The sequence below is a fragment of the Miniopterus schreibersii genome (assembly GCF_964146895.1).
Source record: "Miniopterus schreibersii genome assembly, chromosome: 14".
NCBI classification, from domain to species: Eukaryota; Metazoa; Chordata; class Mammalia; order Chiroptera; family Miniopteridae; genus Miniopterus; species Miniopterus schreibersii.
In genome coordinates, this window is record NC_138114.1 from 14,138,705 (window position 1) to 14,158,174 (window position 19,470).

General features: G+C 47.4%; 1 protein-coding gene across 7 annotated transcripts in view; it reads left to right on the plus strand.

Moving 5' to 3' along the window:
• KCNMA1 (potassium calcium-activated channel subfamily M alpha 1) overlaps nt 1–19,470 on the plus strand; it is a 659,358-nt gene that overhangs the window by 384,392 nt on the left and 255,496 nt on the right. For all 7 annotated transcript variants that reach the window (XM_081158532.1, XM_081158535.1, XM_081158534.1 and 4 more), the window contains exons 4-5: nt 55–148; nt 978–1,089. In XM_081158532.1, coding sequence (XP_081014658.1) covers nt 55–148; nt 978–1,089 — 206 coding nt within the window. The remainder of the gene's footprint in view (nt 1–54; nt 149–977; nt 1,090–19,470) is intronic.

A 19,470-nucleotide genomic window follows, 5' to 3' on the forward strand; every position in this document is an offset into this window, starting at 1 on the left:
AGACCGGGTGACGCTTTTCATTTACCCCCTGCTTTTTTTTCTTCCGTCTAATAGCCCAATAGAATCCTGCCAGAATTTCTACAAAGATTTCACATTACAGATCGACATGGCTTTCAACGTGTTCTTCCTGCTCTACTTTGGCTTGCGGGTAAGTTTGAGCAGCTCTGCTGGGCGTTCCTGGGGCGTCCGAGCCTGTACCCGGGGCCGTCCTGGGGCAGCGCCTGCTCTGCTGCAGGCAGACGGAGCCCAGGGTTCCCGGGGCGATGACAGGCTGCCCTCGGGCTTTCAGCCCCGGGGAGTGCCTGGTCCTCAGGGCAGCGTTTTCCGAAGTCCATGTTACTTGTGTTCACGGGGAGGAGCGGGGATTGAAATAACTATCATTCCTCCACTGGCCCACTGCTTCTCTTCCCTCTATTCAAACAGGAGGGCTTTGTTTCCTTAAATAGAACTAAAAAATGTGCTTTCTGCCTTTAAATTTATGTTTATCAGTGCTCACTTAGCTGAACCCTGAGCGAACAGAGGGATCGGGGGGTAGGGCAGCAGAATTTGGGGCTTGGGGTGTTGTACTGCACCCTGTTTATGACAGGAGCTGAGCAGAGGTTGTGTGTGTGTGTGTGTGTGTGTGTGTGTGTGTGTGTGTGTGAATGATGCCTCCATATATCCTTTATTTACAGGTGTATTTACTTTAGAGAGTCTAATGAAGGTGAGATCGCTCAACCTTCCCTCTGATGCAGTTGAAAACCACGGAAAAATATACTGCCTGAGCTTTCTCCAAGGCTAACATGGCATATAACCATTCTTTAGAAAAGGCTATCTGAATTCTAAGACAAAAACAACGTGTAATTGGGGTAGATCTGAGAAGAACATAACATCTTCCTCCAGACCCCCATGGAAAACCCAAACGTAACCTTTGGCAAGAGTATATGGTGAATGCTGGCAGCACTCTTCTCATTTTTTTTCTTTTTTCTTTCCCCCAGTTTATTGCAGCCAACGACAAGCTGTGGTTCTGGCTGGAAGTGAACTCTGTCGTGGATTTCTTCACGGTCCCCCCAGTGTTTGTGTCTGTGTACTTAAACAGAAGTTGGCTTGGTAAGTCAGTCTCGCTTCCTTTCTTCCTACTGGCTCCTGAGCCGTGGCTGAAATACAGATCCAGGTGGTTCCGGGGCTGGGCTGTTTCGGAGTTTTGTGTGTTAGTGAATAATTGCTGGAGTCTTAGGAGTTGATGGTGACAGTTCTCTTTGGAGCACCAGACCACAGGATTTGCAGTTAGTGCTTCATGTAATGCAGTTTGGTCATTGTGGAAGCAAAGTGGCCATCGCTGTCACAGCCAGGAGCTCTGCATTCATGGGTCTGTCACTCTTTATTCAACTTGGAGTCACTACTAGACAAATAAACCCATGGGGACAAGGCCAACTTTCCAAGTAGCTGGTTCAGGTGTCCCAGAAGGCCTGCCTGCTAAAGTTAGCTTCTAGATGCTTCTTAGTTTTATGAAGAGTGGGTCCTGCATGATTTATTTATAGTGATGAGTTCCTTTGTGGGGCAGGAGGTAAACCATCTTGAGTCACCCCTTACCTTGAAGACTGAGCTCCTTTCCAGTGTTAAAGGAAGAGCTTTTGCTGGGCCTGTGTTCACCTCTCACCTCCTGTCTCTGCTCTACATGCTACCTCCTGTCTCTGTTCTACATGCCACCTCTTGTCTCTGTTCTACCTGTCACCTCCTATCTCTGGTCTACATGCCACCTCCTGTCTCTGCTCTACATCTCGCCTCCTATCTCTACATCTCACCTCCTGTCTTTACATCTCTCTTCCTGTCTCTGTTCTACATGTGACCTTCTGTTTCTGCTTTACATGTCACCTCCTGCATCAGGACTAGGGCAGTTTGGGGGAACAGTAACCAGTCCAGAGAATGACTGTGGCAGGGCTTAGAGACAGCTTCGGGGTTCTCTTTGCTGCACTGAATACTTTTCTCAACTTTCTGCTGTCAGGGGTGTTCAGGGGGGGAAGAGAGGCTGAAACAGGACTTGGGGGACTATTTGTAGGTTCCATCTGTCTATTCTTAGAAAATTTTCCCTTAACCTGATTTATTTCAAAATTATATACATATATATATGTGTGTGTATAAATAATAGTATAAACATTCAAAGATGTATACATAAAGAAAATATTAATCATCTCTGCCCCCTGCATGCATCACTGCCCACTGTCTGGGCTGCTCAGTGTTAACGGGCCTCCACAACTTTCCCTTACCTCACTCCACTACAGCAAGCATGAATGTTCACAGATGACAGTGTTTTATAGGTGGTGGTCTTTGTACAAGATAATTGCGTCAATCACATTGCACTGTAATTTGGTGTCCTTGCTAACTAATAAATGCTGGACACCCCTTCAGCACGCAATTCCATACAGTGTTGTACCACAGTGTATTCAGCCATAGCCCTAATGACGGACTGCCCGAATGTTTTCTTTTTGCACTGTAAACAGTGGTCTGATAAACATGCTCATCCATCCCCGTATTTGTCCAGTTCCATTTGTGTAGAGAGTTCCAGGTTCCTGGAAGGACTTGAATATTGGTACAGATGTTGATGGATAACGTTTCAGAAATGTTGTGATGAGATCTGCTTCTACTAGCAATGTGTTGTGATGTTCTTGCTAGCACTGAGAATTTATTATACATATAGTATCATGTATTTTAAAAATGAGCATCTTTTATGTAATAATCATATACACATGTGTGTGTCTCCTATCAGGATTCTATTTTCCACGTATTCTCATTAGAAGTGTACGAATTTGCTCAACCGAAGAGCTTTCTCATGCTTGATTGGAGATGTGCTTGCTCAGACTGGGTTTCCACCCAGCACGATGAAACCTGTGTGGCACCCAGACCCGAGCGGTGCCTTCAGGACGAACCAAACGTGCCCTGCAGCCAGAGGTCCCGGATGCCTCAGCTTAGCCTCTAACTGGCTGTGCGACCCGGGGGCTCACTTTTTGTCACTTGGCTAGTTTTTCAACTGTCAAGTAGAGGTTGTATTAGTGATGGGAATTTTGGAGAAATATGGGATCTAGGTTGTTGGGGAAGACAAGGAAGTTAGTGAAATTAATTCACCAACGTTTCTGAGTCAAAATTACGTATGGGCTGCTAACCAGGCACATTCTAAATCATCCCATTGCAAAGAGTACACACACACACACACACACACACTCACACTCACAAAACCTTAAATAAAGAGACAAGGAATGAAGGACTGGAGAGAAGGCAGAGAGAGGAAGGGGAAGGGGGAAGGGGAGAGAGTGAGAAGGAAGGAAGGAGGGAGGAAGGACAGAAGGGGAAAAGGAATGTGCCTTCGCTTCTTGGCTGTGCTCTGATAACCCTGCACTTGAACATCCACTTTCCTTTTATGGACCCTCAGTTTTCCCATCTGAAAAACAGGAGGTTTGGACTGAATTACTTTGCAGTCGTCATACTTCATGAATCTGAATTTTACGTGAGGATCCACCCTGTCCCGGTCCCTTGTGGTTCTAGATGACTGAGGTCCCTCATGACTGTGGCGGAGACGCCCCTCTGCAGCCTGCAGGGCTCGCCTGGGTGAGGGCATGGAGCCCAGTCGCCCCCTCGTGAGTGAAATGGGCCCTAGAGCATCTTACTGTCAGGAGAACTGGGATGTTTTGAGAATCCATGCCTTCTTGTGGATGGTTTAGTCCTGATTTTTGGAAGTGTGTTCTGATCTAGTGAAAATCTATCAGAGCAAACAGAAGAAGGGGAAGAGAAAGGAAAGGGAAGAAAATGAGATGCATTTTGCGTCACTTGTGGTTGCTCTTCAAAAAAAATGCTCTGAAATGTGCTTCGGTTTGTTCATAATTGAACCATATTTATTAAGCACCTACTATGTGCCTGACACTTTTCCAGATGATTAGGAAACAGCAATGAATAACATAGACAGAATCCTACCCTTTGACAGCAGTGGGGGCAGAACAGGAAAATAGGAACCTAATAAATCGGTGTAGTATGTAGTGTGGTAGGAAGCATACGTGCTGTTGAGCTGAAACATAGACCAATGACAAATTGGGCTCTGAAATAATAATAATAATCAGCTAACCTTTCTCCTCATGGAGGAGAAAACACCTTTAACGGCACACTTTTAGTTCGTTGGTAACCAAGCCCCTTGGGTGAGGTCCAGACCTGGCCTGCCTGTTATGGGAGGGAATTCAGTATAATGACATTTCAGGGCGGTCCGCTGTCTGATTTAATACATGGGCTATTACACTGTGAGACAATTATTGTACCGGGAGCTGCCGTAGATAAGATGAACATTCCCATGAGGTACGGCATATAAAGTAGGAGTAATCTCATTAAATGGGGCATTTCACGGGTGCGGCCCTCCTCTCGGGAAATGCAAAGGTGTTGCCTTTACTGGTCGAGCTTTGAGGTGAGATGCAGGAAAGTGAAGTCCTCGGGTTCTCCTGCGCACACTGCCCAGGACAGAGGGCTGGGCTGCGGCTGGCACTTAGGGAGATAAAAACAGTGAAGGCCATGACCCTGCCCTGTCCTTCCCACAGCGTAACCCACACCACGTTTGCTTTCGTATTGTTAATATATGGTTGCCTATTATATAGTATAGTATATAGTATATAGTGTAGTATTTACTTCCTTTTGTGTGTAATAATTGTCCTAGTGTATTTGATAGTGTATTACTAATAACAGCTAATATTTATTCTGGTTCTAGTATGTTCTGGGCACTCTGACAAGCCTCTGACAAACATGAACTCAGTCCTCAGCTAGGAATTATTTTCCCATTTTGCACATAAGGAAACTGAAGCTCAGAGAGGTTAATGATCTTCTCCAAGGTTACATGCCCGGGCCTGGTGAAAGGGATTTGTCCCAGGTTTGGTCTCACTGTATGTCCATGCTCAGGCTCTGCTCTTTTCCCTCTGTCCTGCCCTGGAGAGATCTGGGTTTGGGGACTGGGTTGGGGATGACTGAGCTGAGTTTGCGGCTTTGGCTGGCCCCCTCCATCTCTTCTTACTTGCTAAGGGCTCACTTCGGGCAGGCAGGCAGCAGGGAAAGGATCTTGTTAGGAACACACACCTCATGTCTTCTTCCTGCTGCTTCTTTCCTATGTCCAGTTTCTAGAGCTGCCACTAAGCCCAGGGAAACACAGGCACATCCTGAGTCCCAGGGCACCGTAGCCACTTGAGGATCAGATCTGCTTCACCTGAGACAGAGACTGGGGGTTGCCACATGTCCTTAGCCCACAGAGCAGGGTGGCTCAAAGCCAAGCTCTGGGCTCCACTTCTCAGTTCACATCTTGGCTCAGCCTCTTGCTGATGGGACACTTTGAGCAAGGCAGGCTTGCCTGCCTTACCTCAGTTTTCTCAGCTGTACAGTGGGGCTATTAAGAGCACTCACCTCATAAGGATGCCGTGGGATTCAGTGAGGGGGGTAATGTGAGTAAGTGCCGGGACACAGGACGAACTGACTGATTTTCTTGGGCCTCTCTTTATAACCTACCTGTCACCCGTTAAAGCGCCAGGGAAGAGCCCTGGCCAGTGGCTCAGTTAGTTAGAGCGTCGTCCCAGCACCCAAAGGGGTGTGGAAGGGAAGCAACCAATTGATGTTTCTGTCTCACATCGATGTTTCTCTCGCTCTGTCTCTCCCCCTTCTTCTCTCTGAAATACGTATCCTTGGGTGAGGGTTAAGAAAAATAAAAATGAAAAAAATAAAGCGCCAGGGAAGAAAACAAACTGGAATGGAACCAAAAATAAGGCCGCAGGACGTGAGGACATCCACGTCGGCGGCCGGCAAGTCGCCGCTTATTTTGGTTCCTCTTTCCACACAGCAGCTTGTTCATTTGTTCCTCTTACAAAATTTCTGTCCTACCTCCCAAAAGTAAATGGACCTTGAAATGAGAGATGTGTCTTATTTTGAGACTTGAATAACATGCCCTGGGGAGAACTCTTTCGTTTGTGTGTCCCATTTTGATGGGAACTGTATCCCCAAGGTAGGTCAGTGGGCTGTGGCTCCTTTGTGCGTTTATGTATTTTTGTTCAGGGTCATCTTGTGTGATTAAAAGATGAATGAAGAGAAAAAATAATAATGCATTCACTGGCCAGTCAGTGAGCCTGTTTGTCTTGAGCACCTACTGTGTGCTCGGTGTCGGGGTGAGAGGAACATGCTTGGCCACGCTCTTTCCTTGCTTTACTATGATTCTCAACATCCTCTGTCCCTCTTCTCTGACTGAGCAGGTGAGGGGCTGGTGAGGAGCCACAGTCATTGCACTGTGGTTAAAAAACTAAACTTGGTTCTGTAGCCTGTGTTAGACCTGGCCTTGGACCTTAGACTTTAGAGCCATCAGCAAATGATTTAGGCTCTCTGCTTATAAATATATGCCTGGGCAGTCCTTTTTTTGTGTCAAAAGGCGACAAAAACAGGCTTGTTAAAAAAAAAGTATAGGTTCTTAAAAACAACAACCAAAGGCCAAAACACAGTTCTGGTTTGAGACCAAGGTTTCAATTCTAGTTTGGGAACCAAAATAAACACACACGCAGCAGCAGCAGGTAACACTGCCCGCCATGTAATCAAGTCCCAAATTGCCAGATTGACTGCCAGGGCCCTGGGAGTTCAGAGGAATGGCAGGAGGCCTCTGGGAGAGGCGGCCCGGCGAGGCTGTGGCGGCGGTGAGCCAGGCAGGGTGGGAAACAGCGGGCATTCCACGGGTGCGGGAGAGCAGGTGTCCACGGGTGAGACCATCCGAGATAAGAAAGTGTTCTCTCCACATGCTGGGCATCAGCCTCAGAACCCTGCACGATGGATATGTGTGTTTCTTCTTGTTGCTCTAACAAACTGCCACAAACGTAGGGTCTTAAAACAACACAAGTTTATTGTCGCACAATTCTGTAGGTTAGAAGTTAGCATAGGTCTCTCTGGGCTGAGACAAAAACGTCTTCAGGGCTGTGCTCCTTCCTGGAAGCTCTAGGGAAGATTGCATTTCCTTGCCTTTTCCAGCTTCCCCAGGCCATCCACAGGCCCCTTCCTTCCTCCACCTTCAAAGCGAGCAGTGGTGGGCCGAGTCCTCACACGGCGTAGCTCTGATCTTGCTGTCCCTGATCACTTCTGTCTGACTCCCCTTCTGCCTCCCTCTTCTACCTTTTTAAATTTATTTATTATTTTTATTTTAAATATGTCTTTATTGATTTCAGAGAGAGGAAGGGAGAGGGAGAGAGAGATAGAAACATCAATGATGAGAGAGTGGTTGGTGGCTGCCTCCTGCGTGCCCCTTGCTGGGGATTGAGCCCCCAACCCGGGCATGTGCCCTGACTGGGAATTGAACCTCAATCTCCTGGATCTTTTTTTTTTTTTAAAATATATCTTTATTGATTTCAGAGAGAGGAAAGGAGAGGGAGAGAGGGAGATAGAAACATCAATGATGAGAGAGTCATTGATCGGCCGCAGCCCACAACACAAGCATATCCCCTGACCGGGAATCGAACCCCGATCACCTGGATCCTAGGTCGACCCTCAACCGCTGAGCCACGCCCAGCCGGGCTTTTTCTTCTTCTTCTTCTTCTTTTTTTTTTTTTTTAGATCTCCTGGATCTTAAGTTGATGCTCAGCTGCTGAGCCATGCCCTGCCAGGTTCCCTCCTTTACTTTTAAAGATCCTTGTGATTATATTGGGGGCTCACCTGGATAATCCAGGACAATCTCCCATGATTAGCAACTTTAATTTATCTGCTACTTTGATTGCCTCTTACCATGTATGTTACTATAGCCACAGGTTCTAAGGATTAACAAGAACACTTTGGGGGCCGTTATTCTCCCTACCAAAGGGGTTATTATTATTATTCCCATTTTGCCAAAGAGGAAACTTAGATTCAGAGGGGCTAAGTGACTTGCCCTCAGTTATAGAGCCAGGAGCACCTAGAGCTGGGACCCATGCTCCTGTTCAGGCTGCCCGTGGCTCTGCACAGCCCTTGGAGTCCAAAAGCTCTAGCAGGCATTCAGGGGCCTCCACATCCTTGCCTCATTGGACCTTCCCAGCCTATTCTGTGAGCACACCTTGAGGAGATTCTATTTGCTGCCTGAGACCTTCCCTATATCCTCACTTACATGTAGTGTTTGTTTGTTAATTTTCTTGGTGACTTACTAGACAGACGTGCCTGTTATCCATCCATGGTTCTTAAGCAATTACACCGAGCTCTGAGTGCCCCTTCCTGTGTGGCTGCAGCAACTGAGGGCACATGTTAGGTCTACATATCTCCTGCTTAAAAGCTCTCTTTCCTTAGAACGTATGCTTTCTTGCCTTTCTGACTTTACTTAAAAGAGCAGAGAGAAACCAGAATTTAAGAGTGCCAAGCAAGGTGAATGAGTTTTGATGGTAGGTCAGCGTTTTACCAGGAAAAACAATGTATGGGGTCAGAACACCAGTCTCCCCTTTAGTGGTCATTTTTCAGGGGCTCGTCTCTGCAGTCTCAGGAGTCTCGTTGCTCGTCCACTTCAGAAGGCATTTGGCCCCAGGGCCACTCCCTTGCTTGAAGAACCCCGCACCAGGTGTGGTGAGGTTAACATCTGGACCTGACCCTGACCAGCCTCTGCATTTGGTAATAACCAAGAGTGAAAGCCTTGGCTGGTTTCTGCTTCCTGACACCAGTTATTTTCAGGGTGTTGAAAACACACACACACACACACACACCCCAGAGTGGAGGCAGCCCCTTTTGGGCCACCCCAGACACACAGACCTGACTCCCAGCCTCCCATTCCCCTGAGATCTCCCCCAGCTGCATGAGGCTGCTAGTTGGCATTTGCCAGCTGCACCTTCCCTTGTGCTGAGCCAGGAGAGACTCTGCCCTGCCTCTCTGGTTAGAGTCCCTTTCCTCACTGAGGCACAGTCCTAACTCCACCTCCTGTATAAAGCTTTCCCATTCTCCCAGTTGGAATTAATTTCTCCCTGACCTTTGTTTCCTTTGCTTTTATGATTGGCGCAGTAAGAGCATTATACTCAGTCTGTTTTTAAAAACATGTTTTTATTGATTTTTAGAAAGAGGAAAGGAGAAGAGAGAAAGGAAAGGAGAGAAGGAAAAACACTGATGTGAGAGCAAAACATCGATTGGCTGCCTCCTGCATGCCCTGGGGATCGGGAATTGAACCTGCAACCTTTCAGCGCATGGGGCGATGCTACACTTGGCCAGGGCAAATCAGTCTGTTTTACACTATCAATTAGGATGCAGGTCCATGACGGCAGTGTGGCAGGGATCTTGACCGTCTTGTTTTTTTGCTGTATCCCTGGTGCCTTGAACAGTTTCTGGCACATAATTTGTGAATGAGTCTTCTGACAATAATGATATTAATGAGCAATTGTTGATTGCTTCTTAAGAGCAGACACTGGGCTCAGCATCTCGTGGGCATTATCTCAGTTATTATCCACAGCAAGCCAATTAGTCTGATTTTACAATTTAGGGAACTAGGTAGTAAATGGATCCAAGACTTAGCCCAGGTCAGTCTGATTCTGGAGCCCATGCTTTTGAAATTGTTAGGCCGGTGGTTCTCAGAGTGTGATTGCCCGACCACCACCAGCAGCAGCAGCTCCTGAGAACTTGTTAGAAGTGCAGATTCTTAGAACTCAGCCTAGACCCAGTGAATCAGGAACTCTGCGGGTGTGAGCCAGCAACCTGTGTTTTACAGCCTCCTGGTGAACCTCATGTTCACCAAGTTTTGAAAACCACAGTCTCAGGATGTGCTGGGATGGTTCCAAATTTGGCTGTGTATTAAAACCCCCAGAGAGCTTTGCAAACTCATGATATTTAGACCAAACCTCGAACCAATTAAGTCCAAGTCTCTGTGTTGGGGCAGGGGGGATCTAGGCTCGGTGTTTTTTAATGCTCCCCAGTTGCATTTCCAAGTGCAGTAAGGGTGAGAGCCACTGGTGTGTATCTTCTGACTATGAATGTTGAGTTAATTCCTCCCTGGAAGAGCGCTTCTTGAACTTCAGCATGTGCATGAAGCGCCAGGAGAGCTTGTTAGCGTGCAGGCTCTGCCTCAGGAGGCGTGGGTGGGAGCAGAGATCCCGCGTTTCTGCCAGTTCCAGGGCATGCCCATGCTGCTGGCCTGGGACCACACTTCCAAGTCACAAGGCTTCCCGTTCTGGACTGTGCTGTCCAGTGTGGCAGCCACTAGCCGAATTTAGTTATTTAATTGTAGATTAGTCAAAATTAAATAAAAGCTCAGTTTCTCAGTCATCTTAGCCATATTTCAAGAACTAAACAGCACCATGCGGCAGGTGGCTGTGCTGTCGGACAGCACAAACACAGAGCGTTTCCATCATCGCAGGAGGGCCTGTGGACCGTGCGGCTCTAGGATGCGAGCCCTGTGATAGGATGCACCACGGACTTTTACTTTTGTGCGTCCAGGACTATCTTTAAATATCGGTAGCTTAACAGATGTTTACTGGAATGATGTTTATTGGAAGGACCAATGGTAAAATGTCTATATCTAAAAGAAGTAAATAACTTTCTTGAGCAGATGTAGAGAGATCTTTAGTTCACCATCAAAATGAAACTCTGCACCATTCTCCCCAAATTAAATGACTGAAGGCCTCTGTAGGGAGAGCAGAGAAACACCGAGAGAGGCCACGGCTGCCTCCAGCCCCGGTTCCTTCCCCAGGGCTCTCTTACTGCCGCCCAAAGGGACCTGGGGGCTCTGGAAGGAAAGGCCTCTGGCTCCCCCTACAGGCCCGTGTGGAGTCGGCGGGATCGGTGCGGGATTAAGCCAGCGGGGGGGGGGGGGGGGGGGGGGAGGCGCCAAACTGGCACCAGCTCAAAGGCAGCTTGTGGGCCGCAGAGGCGGGGTCGGCCCCCCTGTGCACCCCCACAGGGTGACTCTGATGACGGGACTCAACACGACGATCGTGACCTCCCAACTCCTCCCCTCGAGGGGTTCCTTGCCCCCTGCCCAGGTCTGGAAGGAAGGGCCTTTGCGCCCCCAGAGGTCACATGCTCCCGAACCGAACCTCAGGCATCCGGACATCTGGATTCTCTAAAGCTCCTGAGTAAACCCTTCCCTATAGTCAGTACCTTTATTTACAATAATAACAGTAAAATTTTAAAAAGTATGGCTTTTCTTTGGGGGGTCAGTTGTCCTTCGGGGCAGGGAGAGGGAGAGAGAGAGAACATGCTGAAAGAGAAGAAAGAGCTTCTGGAACCAGAGTAGTGGTGTAGGTGTTCATATTACATGTACACATGTGTGTGGTTTGTATATGTATATATGTGCATATGCGTATACAATGTATATTCATCCCAGGGAATGTTCCAAAAAATACTATGAAATTGGGTCGTTTTAACCCCATTTTATAGATGGGGAAACCGAGGCACAGGCGGTTCAGCAGCTTGCTGAGGGTCACATAGTGAGTAAGTGGCAGAGCCAGGCTTTGGACCCAGGCAGTCTACCTCCAAGGTTCATGTCCCCCGATACTGTATTATGCCGACTCTCAAGCTGTAACATTAAGTATCCCCAAGAGTCACACTTAAAAAATTAGTCAGCCGTCTTGTTCAGTCAGATCAAATGCAGAACACAGCTTCCTCCTTGCTCCAGTCTCCTGAAAAAAAGCAGAGACCCCTAACAGAATTTCTTTCGTGCTCCCGGGTGAGAAAGGAACCTGTGAAGAAAAGTAAATCAGTCTCTTTTTTTTGAAAAATTGAGTTAATACAATTTCTGTAACTCACCAGCCTCCAACCTACTTTTTTTGAAACCTTAAAACATTGTTTTTCTTTTTTTACCACCCTCCTTTTCTGAGCTCCTTGATTTATTGTACACAGGTAGTGAAATAAATAAAAACAATCCGTGTTACTATGGTTAGTCCATCCTGAAACAATATGTTAGAGATCATGGGCTCTACTCTTTGCCTGAGTTTATTTATTATTATTATTATTATTGGAGAGGGAAAACTCAGTGGCACCAGGCATCTTGGGAATAGCATTGGGACAGATTGCTGTAAGGTGGCAGGAGAAATGAACTCATTTGGTTCTGTCCCTACGATTGGGCTCTGAAGGAAGACAGTCCCAGCAAAGTGCATGCTCCAAGTTCAGATATCGCCAGGGAGCCGATTGCTCTTCTGGTGGCTGCTGTAGCAGGAACTGCTTCCAGAGAAATTACTCCCCTGTAAGAGGTTTCCAGTTATGTTCCCTTGACGTTGCTTTGTCAGGCACGTGCTTTAAATAAGATGCCCTCTGTAGGGAGCAGAGACCCTAAATCCTCATTGAGTTGCACAGTTCTGTTAGATACCAAATTGGAAATAACATCCTGAAATGAATGTCTTCAAGGAGCAAATTCAGCAGTAGGTTTTTGTAAATGCCAGAACCTCTCCAGATGGCTGTACTTCATCTGGGGTATTACTGGGGCAGCCTCCTCGAGCAATCTGAATCTCGAGGACTGGACGAATATTTACCTTCACATCATTTTCAAAAAGAGATGCCTTGATTCTTGATGAGCTCAGGGCAAAGATGGATAGACCTGGCTAGCAGACCAGGTGGGGAGAACATGAACACAGAGGCGCAGCCCTGAGACACCACTGCTCTTACTCAACTGAATACCTACTGTGTGCAAGCCACTGACTCCTAAGAGTGACCCACAGATGGGGAAAACAAAAACCTTGCCTTTTAGTTATTGATAATTTAACTGGACAAGACAGTAATAAATGTATAGAAATTCAGAAGAGGAACAGAGGGAGGGAAGTTGGCCATCCCAACCCAAAGTAGATTTCAAGTATCTAAAAAGTAATTATATTCCTCCAAGAGCAAAGCCACTAAGGTGTGGTATGCAGGCCAACATATCACCTGGAAGCTCATTGGAAATGAAAATTCCTGGGCCCAGGCCCAAACCTATAGACTTTTAGGGGATTGGTTTAATAAATTATCCAGGTGGTTCTTAAGCATGCTGAAGTGTAAGTATATGGGCAGTATATTAGTCTCCTGGGGAGCTTTGACATTTCCCTCCCCCCCCAGCCAGATTATATTTAGTTTAGACCATCAGGATCGCTGGGGTGGAGCTCAGCCTGGGTAATTCTAACATGCAGCCAGGGTTGAGGAGCCCTGCAGAGGGGTGGTTTTTAAATCAGGAACACACCTGAAGACCTGAGAAACTGAAAAAAACAAAACAAAACCAAAAACATTGAGGCTCCTTCCCAGGTCTCTTGAGTCACACTTTCTGTTCATGATTAGAACATGGACACTGCACGTTCTAGATGGATCGGCGGCTCTCTAACGTTAGTCCGCATCAGAATCACCTGGAGGGCTGGTTGAAGGGCAGGTTGCTGGGCCCCGCACCCAGAGTTTCTGATTCGGAAGTTCCAGAGCGGGACCTGAGGATTTGCATTGCTGCCAGGTTCCCAAGTGATGCCACTGCTGCTGGCCTGGGCCACACTCTGAGAGCCGGTGGTCTAACCCTGGTGTGAAGCTGAGCCTCCTCCCTCCCCCAGGGTAGAATCCTCAGCTCCCAGGGAAGGATTCTCTTAGGGCCTGACCCCTCCTCACCCCCAGGATCATTTATTTTAACAAACATTCTCTCTCATTCATCCTACCTGGAGACACTGAGATGCCCAGGTCTGGATCTGGACCCGCTCACAAAAGTGAGGGCAGGTGATGGGTGATGAGATGCGCTGCATTTCTGGTGAAATATATCAAATTACTGGAAATAAGTACCGAACGCCACTATGGTGCCACTCTGATCCCATATCACTGAATTCATCTTCTCCCCTGAAGGCCAAGGAAGAATTTAACAACCCACCTCACAAAGGGATTCACTTATTTCCTGGGTAGATCCAAAAACTCCCCGCTGGCCAGATTTAGGGCACAGTAAACTTTTCCTTCTTGTAAAACCTCAGTCTCCCAGTCTGTCCCTTATGTTCTCACTCAGCCTTCTTTTCTGCTCCTGTTGTCCGCCTCTCTGAATTTCTCCCCCTTTTTCTCCAGCCAGCCTGCTCACCAGTCACCTCACCCCAAGCACAAATATATTCCATCTCCATGGCTTTGCTGGTTCCCCTGTCTAGCAGGTGTTCACCCATCCTCTCCACTTACCTGAACTCAACCAGTTAGGATTTTGCCTCTTTTAAAACCTGATCTCTAAATCACTCATGGGTGGTCCTCTGATGTTGGCTGTATTTTTATAAGTAATATGTATATGTCCTGGCTCATCGGGCAGATCAGGAATTGGCACATCTGGCCCACTGACTGTTTTTGTAAATAATGTTATATTAGAACACAGTCACGCCCATTTATTTAGATACTGTCTGTGACAATGAGACAGAGACCCATGGCCCACAATGCCTAAAGTAGATACTATCTGGCTCTTTACAAAGGTTTGTGATCTGATCCCTGCTCTAGATCAGCAACTACACATTCCATTCTTTTAAATTCCTCTAAATATCTGGCAGGGTGTTTTGCACCTACTAACTCTTAATCACTTTTGATAAACTGAACATAAACTTTTTTCTGAAATTCGTTACAAATGTAATAGGAATAAATCAAATCTTATTTTTGCTGTTATTTTTATAGCTACCATGTGTTGTGTGGCAGGCGTTCGACTACGCTCTCGTATGCCTGTCTCACTTAACCCTCCTAACAGCTCTGTAAGATAGAAAAACCTGGACCTGAGAGGTGTGTGACCTCATTAGCTGTGTGACTTCAGCAAGTGACGCAGCAAGGATTCGAACCCAGGTCTGTGTGATCTCAGAGCCTGAGCTTTTAGTTACTACTAGGTACTCACTCTGCCGTGCAAGCCCTTTTATGTGATGAGAGGCAGAAATCTTCAAAAACCCTATTGATGAGATAGGGCCCGTAAACAAAACTGGCAAATGGTATAAGGGGAACTTGGAAGGGGAGGCCGTGTCCTGAAGGGGAGACTCACCTCCTTAAATTCTGTTCCCCGCACACCTCACCGCCGTATCCTAACTTCAGCCCTGCCTAAGAAACCCTAATAAATATTGCCGCTTATCATTATGATTATCCTCATTTATTTGTTTGCTCAACAAACAAAACAAGTGTAATGTGTTGGCTGCTCTCCTGGGCTTGGAGTTTAAACTGTAAATAAGGTGTCTTGCCCCAATTGTGGGGAAGACAAGTGTATAAACCCCAGGTTGCAAACCCAGATGTTTCCATGGACAGCTAAGTAACAGAGGAGTGAAGCCTGTCAGGTGCAGGCTGTCTCAGCTGGAACGGGAGCACCCCCCTTAAAGGGTAGCTGTTGACCTTTGGCTGTTTTTGCCTTGTTGACACCTCATTGCCCAGCAGCACCGTCTCCTCCCCTTTCCTGCCCCCTTCCCTGCCTCCTGCTCCTCCTCTGACCTCCCCCACCCCCCGGAGTTATTCTGGCCACAGTGACTTGCCTTTGGAAACTGGTATAAGTTGCAGCATTATTTCTCTGCTTAGGACGCAGGGAATTCTGGCATCTTCTTTATAGGAAATGGTCATCTTAGACGGTTTTCATTCTGACCCCCTCTGTGGTCCAGTGTCATTACAAGGCCAAGGACTGGGCATCTGCTGGTAACGCTGAACAGGTAACAGAGATAAACAAATAAAAATTCTTAACATAGGAGGTTACTATCTTAGGAAACTTATAACACTATAACCTGAATTTGCCCATTAAGTCAGAAGTCTTTTTTTCAAATGTGATGGCACCTGGAGCAACATGTACATTGTCTGAAGATTTACTCTTCCTATTTTTAAAAAATTCATTTTGGGCATTAGCCTTTGCTTGCCTCCCATCAGTAAAAATGCTTCTAGTCTGCTTGAGAGGAGGGACCCGGGCTCCCCTGTAAGCACAAGGGGACCTATGGGCAATGCGGATGCCCCAGGCTTTTCCCTGCGCTCACCTGTCTCAGGGGTCCATCCTCTTGGCAGAGCCCTCAGAGGCCCCTGCATCGCCCACCTCAGCACTGCCCCGCTGGGCTCCTGTTCTGAGCCATGTGCTGTACAGTTCTGCCACCTCGTGGGAGAAAGTGGGAATGAAAAACAGCAGCTCTGCTCAGAATTCGCGCTCTCTTTGAATCCTGGTTAATTGATTGACCTCAGATGAAATAAGCTGTACGTTTTTAGTCTTGGAGGGTAACCTATCCCTCTTCCAAGACTATGTGTAAAGTCTGGAAAAAGACACTTCAGGGCAACAGCTAGGACTGTGAAAAGTAGGCAGTGTGGTCGGGCGAGGTGTGCAAAGACCATTCCCCATACACAACCCACTCTCGGTGGACTGACTTCCAAGGCGGGTGGGGGAGAGGAGGAGCCTCCTTGACCCCGGAGTGAAGACCTTACCCGGGTCACTAGCATGAAGGACTGTCTTCCGTTGTTTACATCATCTGTCCAAGCCCAGTAGGCTGTTTTCCTCCTGTCTTTGGACTGAGTTGGCTTCAGATTGGACCGAGGAAGCAAAGGCTCTGGCTCTTTCCTTTCTGCACGGCAGGCTGCCAGCTCTGGCCGGTGGAAGAAGGCACACACTCGGCCCAGATGTGTGGGAAACCCACCCAGGGGGGCGCCCTGTGAGCACACCCGAGTGCGGCCGCACGTGTGCCCCAGCGGCGGCCCGGCCCGAAGCAGGGCGGCTTTCAGGAGGCCTGCGCTGTGCCAGCGGGTGGCTCCTGCTTTCCGCCCGGAGGCCAGTTAGCATCACAACCGCTGACTGCTGTCGGCGGGCCCCGGAGGTCATTCTGTGGAAGGTAACAGCTTTTCATATGACGCGATCCAGCCCCAGAGCAGACGCAGAATGATATGAAAAGAGGCCCAAAAAAGTAGTGAGTATTTTTATCCTGAGTTGTCATTCCTTGTATCAACAGGGAGCAGAAAGCCTACTTTTTTCTCCTGTGACATTTCTGTCATTTCCTTCGACTTTTTGGCTGGACTTCATCTCAGCAAAGTTGAAAATACACATTTCAGATGGGAAAAAAAGATGAGACTAAACTGGAAGGGCGATGAGAGCCATGACTCAGGGACAAAGAGAACTTGATGCCCATGGAAGGCTTAGGGTTCGGAGGGAGGAAGCGTGTTCGAAGGCTGGTGCTGTGTGCCCAGGGCTAGCAGGAGTCCTGGAAGCATTTGTGGTTGGTGAGAAGCACCCCAATCATCTGGCTGCAGGAGCCGGAGAACCGGGCAGTTAACAGGGCGAAATGAACAGATGACCCGTGGAGCAAATGTCCTTTTGTCCAAACTACTTGCATGGGTCTAGATACCAAAGGAAAACAGCTGCTTCTGGTGCGGAAAAAAGTTACAGAACAATCCAGGAATCAGGTTTTCAGACTTGCTTATGTTCCAGGATCTTTAAAAAATGATCAGGAGCATGTATATGAGGTGGGGCAACAAAGGGGTGATTTGTATGCTGTTTAACGTAGCCACCCATCCTGAAGCTGCAATTTAAAAATGGGCATGAAAAGAAGGCCTTCATGACGCTTAGCTCTAATGGGCCAGTTTGTGAATTCAGTGTCATTTCTTTTCTCTGCTGGTGTGTGTGCAGCCTGGCCACCTTTTATGCCAAAGACCTTGAGCAGACCTTGGCTGACACCCCAAGGTGCACTCCCTGTTCACTGCCAGCAGCGATCTGTGGAGTGCATTGGTGTGGGACGTGTTGCCTTAGGCAGGGTTCATGTGTCACTGAGGGGCCAATGCATCAGGCTGCAGAAGCAGAGGAGGCTGCCGTATGTCCATGGAAATGAGTGAATCAGACAGCCAGATGGGGGCCAGCTCTAAGGACACGAGGATCTGCAGAGTGCAGAACTGGGAGGACTTGGGAACATCATGTCCTTCATTTCACTGATGACAAAACTGAGGCTCAGGGATGCCAAGGAATTTGCCCACAGCTCTTCCACTGATTGATTTTTCCATTTATTTAACAGTGACGCTCAAATGTCTCCTATGGGTCCGGCTCTGGTCTAGGTGCTGGGGTTATAAAGAAAATGAGTGTCATACGGGGAGCAGAAGCTCGTCATGAGTCAATCTAAAAGAGAGACCCAACTGAGAATGAAGAGTCTCAGGGCAGAAAAAGAGGGGAAAGAGAAGAGAGAGCCACTTTGGTGTCATACAGTTGGGCATTGATTTGACCGTCTTTAACAATTGTGGAAACTCTCAATGTATTATGGAAGGTGACTCCAGGTACCGTTTTTTTGCACTCATCAGAGTTGTAATTGCAAAGGTGCTTATATGATTGTTTGATTAGTCCTTTACTCCTGCTGCAGACCCAGACTGTGAATTCGGTCATGCAGGTGCCTTTCTCAGCTCCATGTTTTATCCCCAGAACCTGGCAGAACACTTGACACATGGCAGATACTCAATAATATCCACTGAGAGAACAGTGGAGTGAATGACACAGTGGTAAGAGTGCCCACCCACATTCCGTTCTGTGGGATGGGCATCAGCAAGCTTCAGGAAAGGGCTAGTTGCTAAGTGGGTTAGGCGTTGGGGGGCCATGCAGACTCTGTTATAACTGCTCCACTCTGCCTTCGTAGCAGGAAAGCAGCCACAGACAGTCTCTGAAAGGATGGGCACAACTGTATTTCAATAAAACTTTATTCACACACACTGAACTATTACTTTTATACAATTTTCATTTTTTATGGAATTTTATTGTAATACTTTTCAACTATTTAAAAATGTAAAAACAAACAAAACACATTCTCAGCTTGCAGGCTGTATGGAAAGGGGTGATGGGCCAGATGTGGCCCACAGGCTGTAGCTTACAACCCTTGCTATTGGCGTAGCCTAACGGTTAGAGTAAAGGTTTATGGAGTTGTAATTGGTTGATTCCTTCACCTGTTCAGGCATGTATTGAGTACGTGCTCTGTGCCAGGCTTCGTACCAGGCACTGGACATACAACAGAAATAAGACACAGTGCTGGTCCTCAGATGGATGAAGAAGGTACATATGAAAAAAAAAATAGTGTAACAAAAATATAGCAAAGTGGCCTAAATTTGGTGCAGGGAGGGGCTTGTCAGTTGTATTCTAGAAGGACACGCAGGCTTCACGGAGGTGGTGTTGCCTGCATCAAGGTTTGAATGATGAGTCTGCGAAGGCCAGGAATGGCCGGGGAAAGAGACATGTGAGGAAAGGCTCAGTAGCAGTTTTTTTTAAGGGACCCAAATGTGATGGGGACAAGGCCCTGGAGAGGCAGTCCTGGGAACCAGGGGTCATATCGGGCAGGGATTTGAGTATTATATTATAAAGAGAATTTGAAATGTGCACGTTTGATCTTGACAGCATCTCCCTGTGGGAAAAAATGGAGAGGGGGTTAGGTTGGAGACCGGGGACTACCTGAGACCACTTAGAATCTAGGGGAGAAGTCCTAACTAAGGGCTCATTAGAGCAGAAGCAGGAATTAGGGAGTGGAGGGAAAACCAAGAGGAATATTAAGTTAAAAGAACCTAAACCATCCATCCCTGATGGTGTACGGAGGAGGAGGGAGGAGGGAAAATCTAGAAGGACTGGTTTTTGTCTTGGACATCTCCCCACTA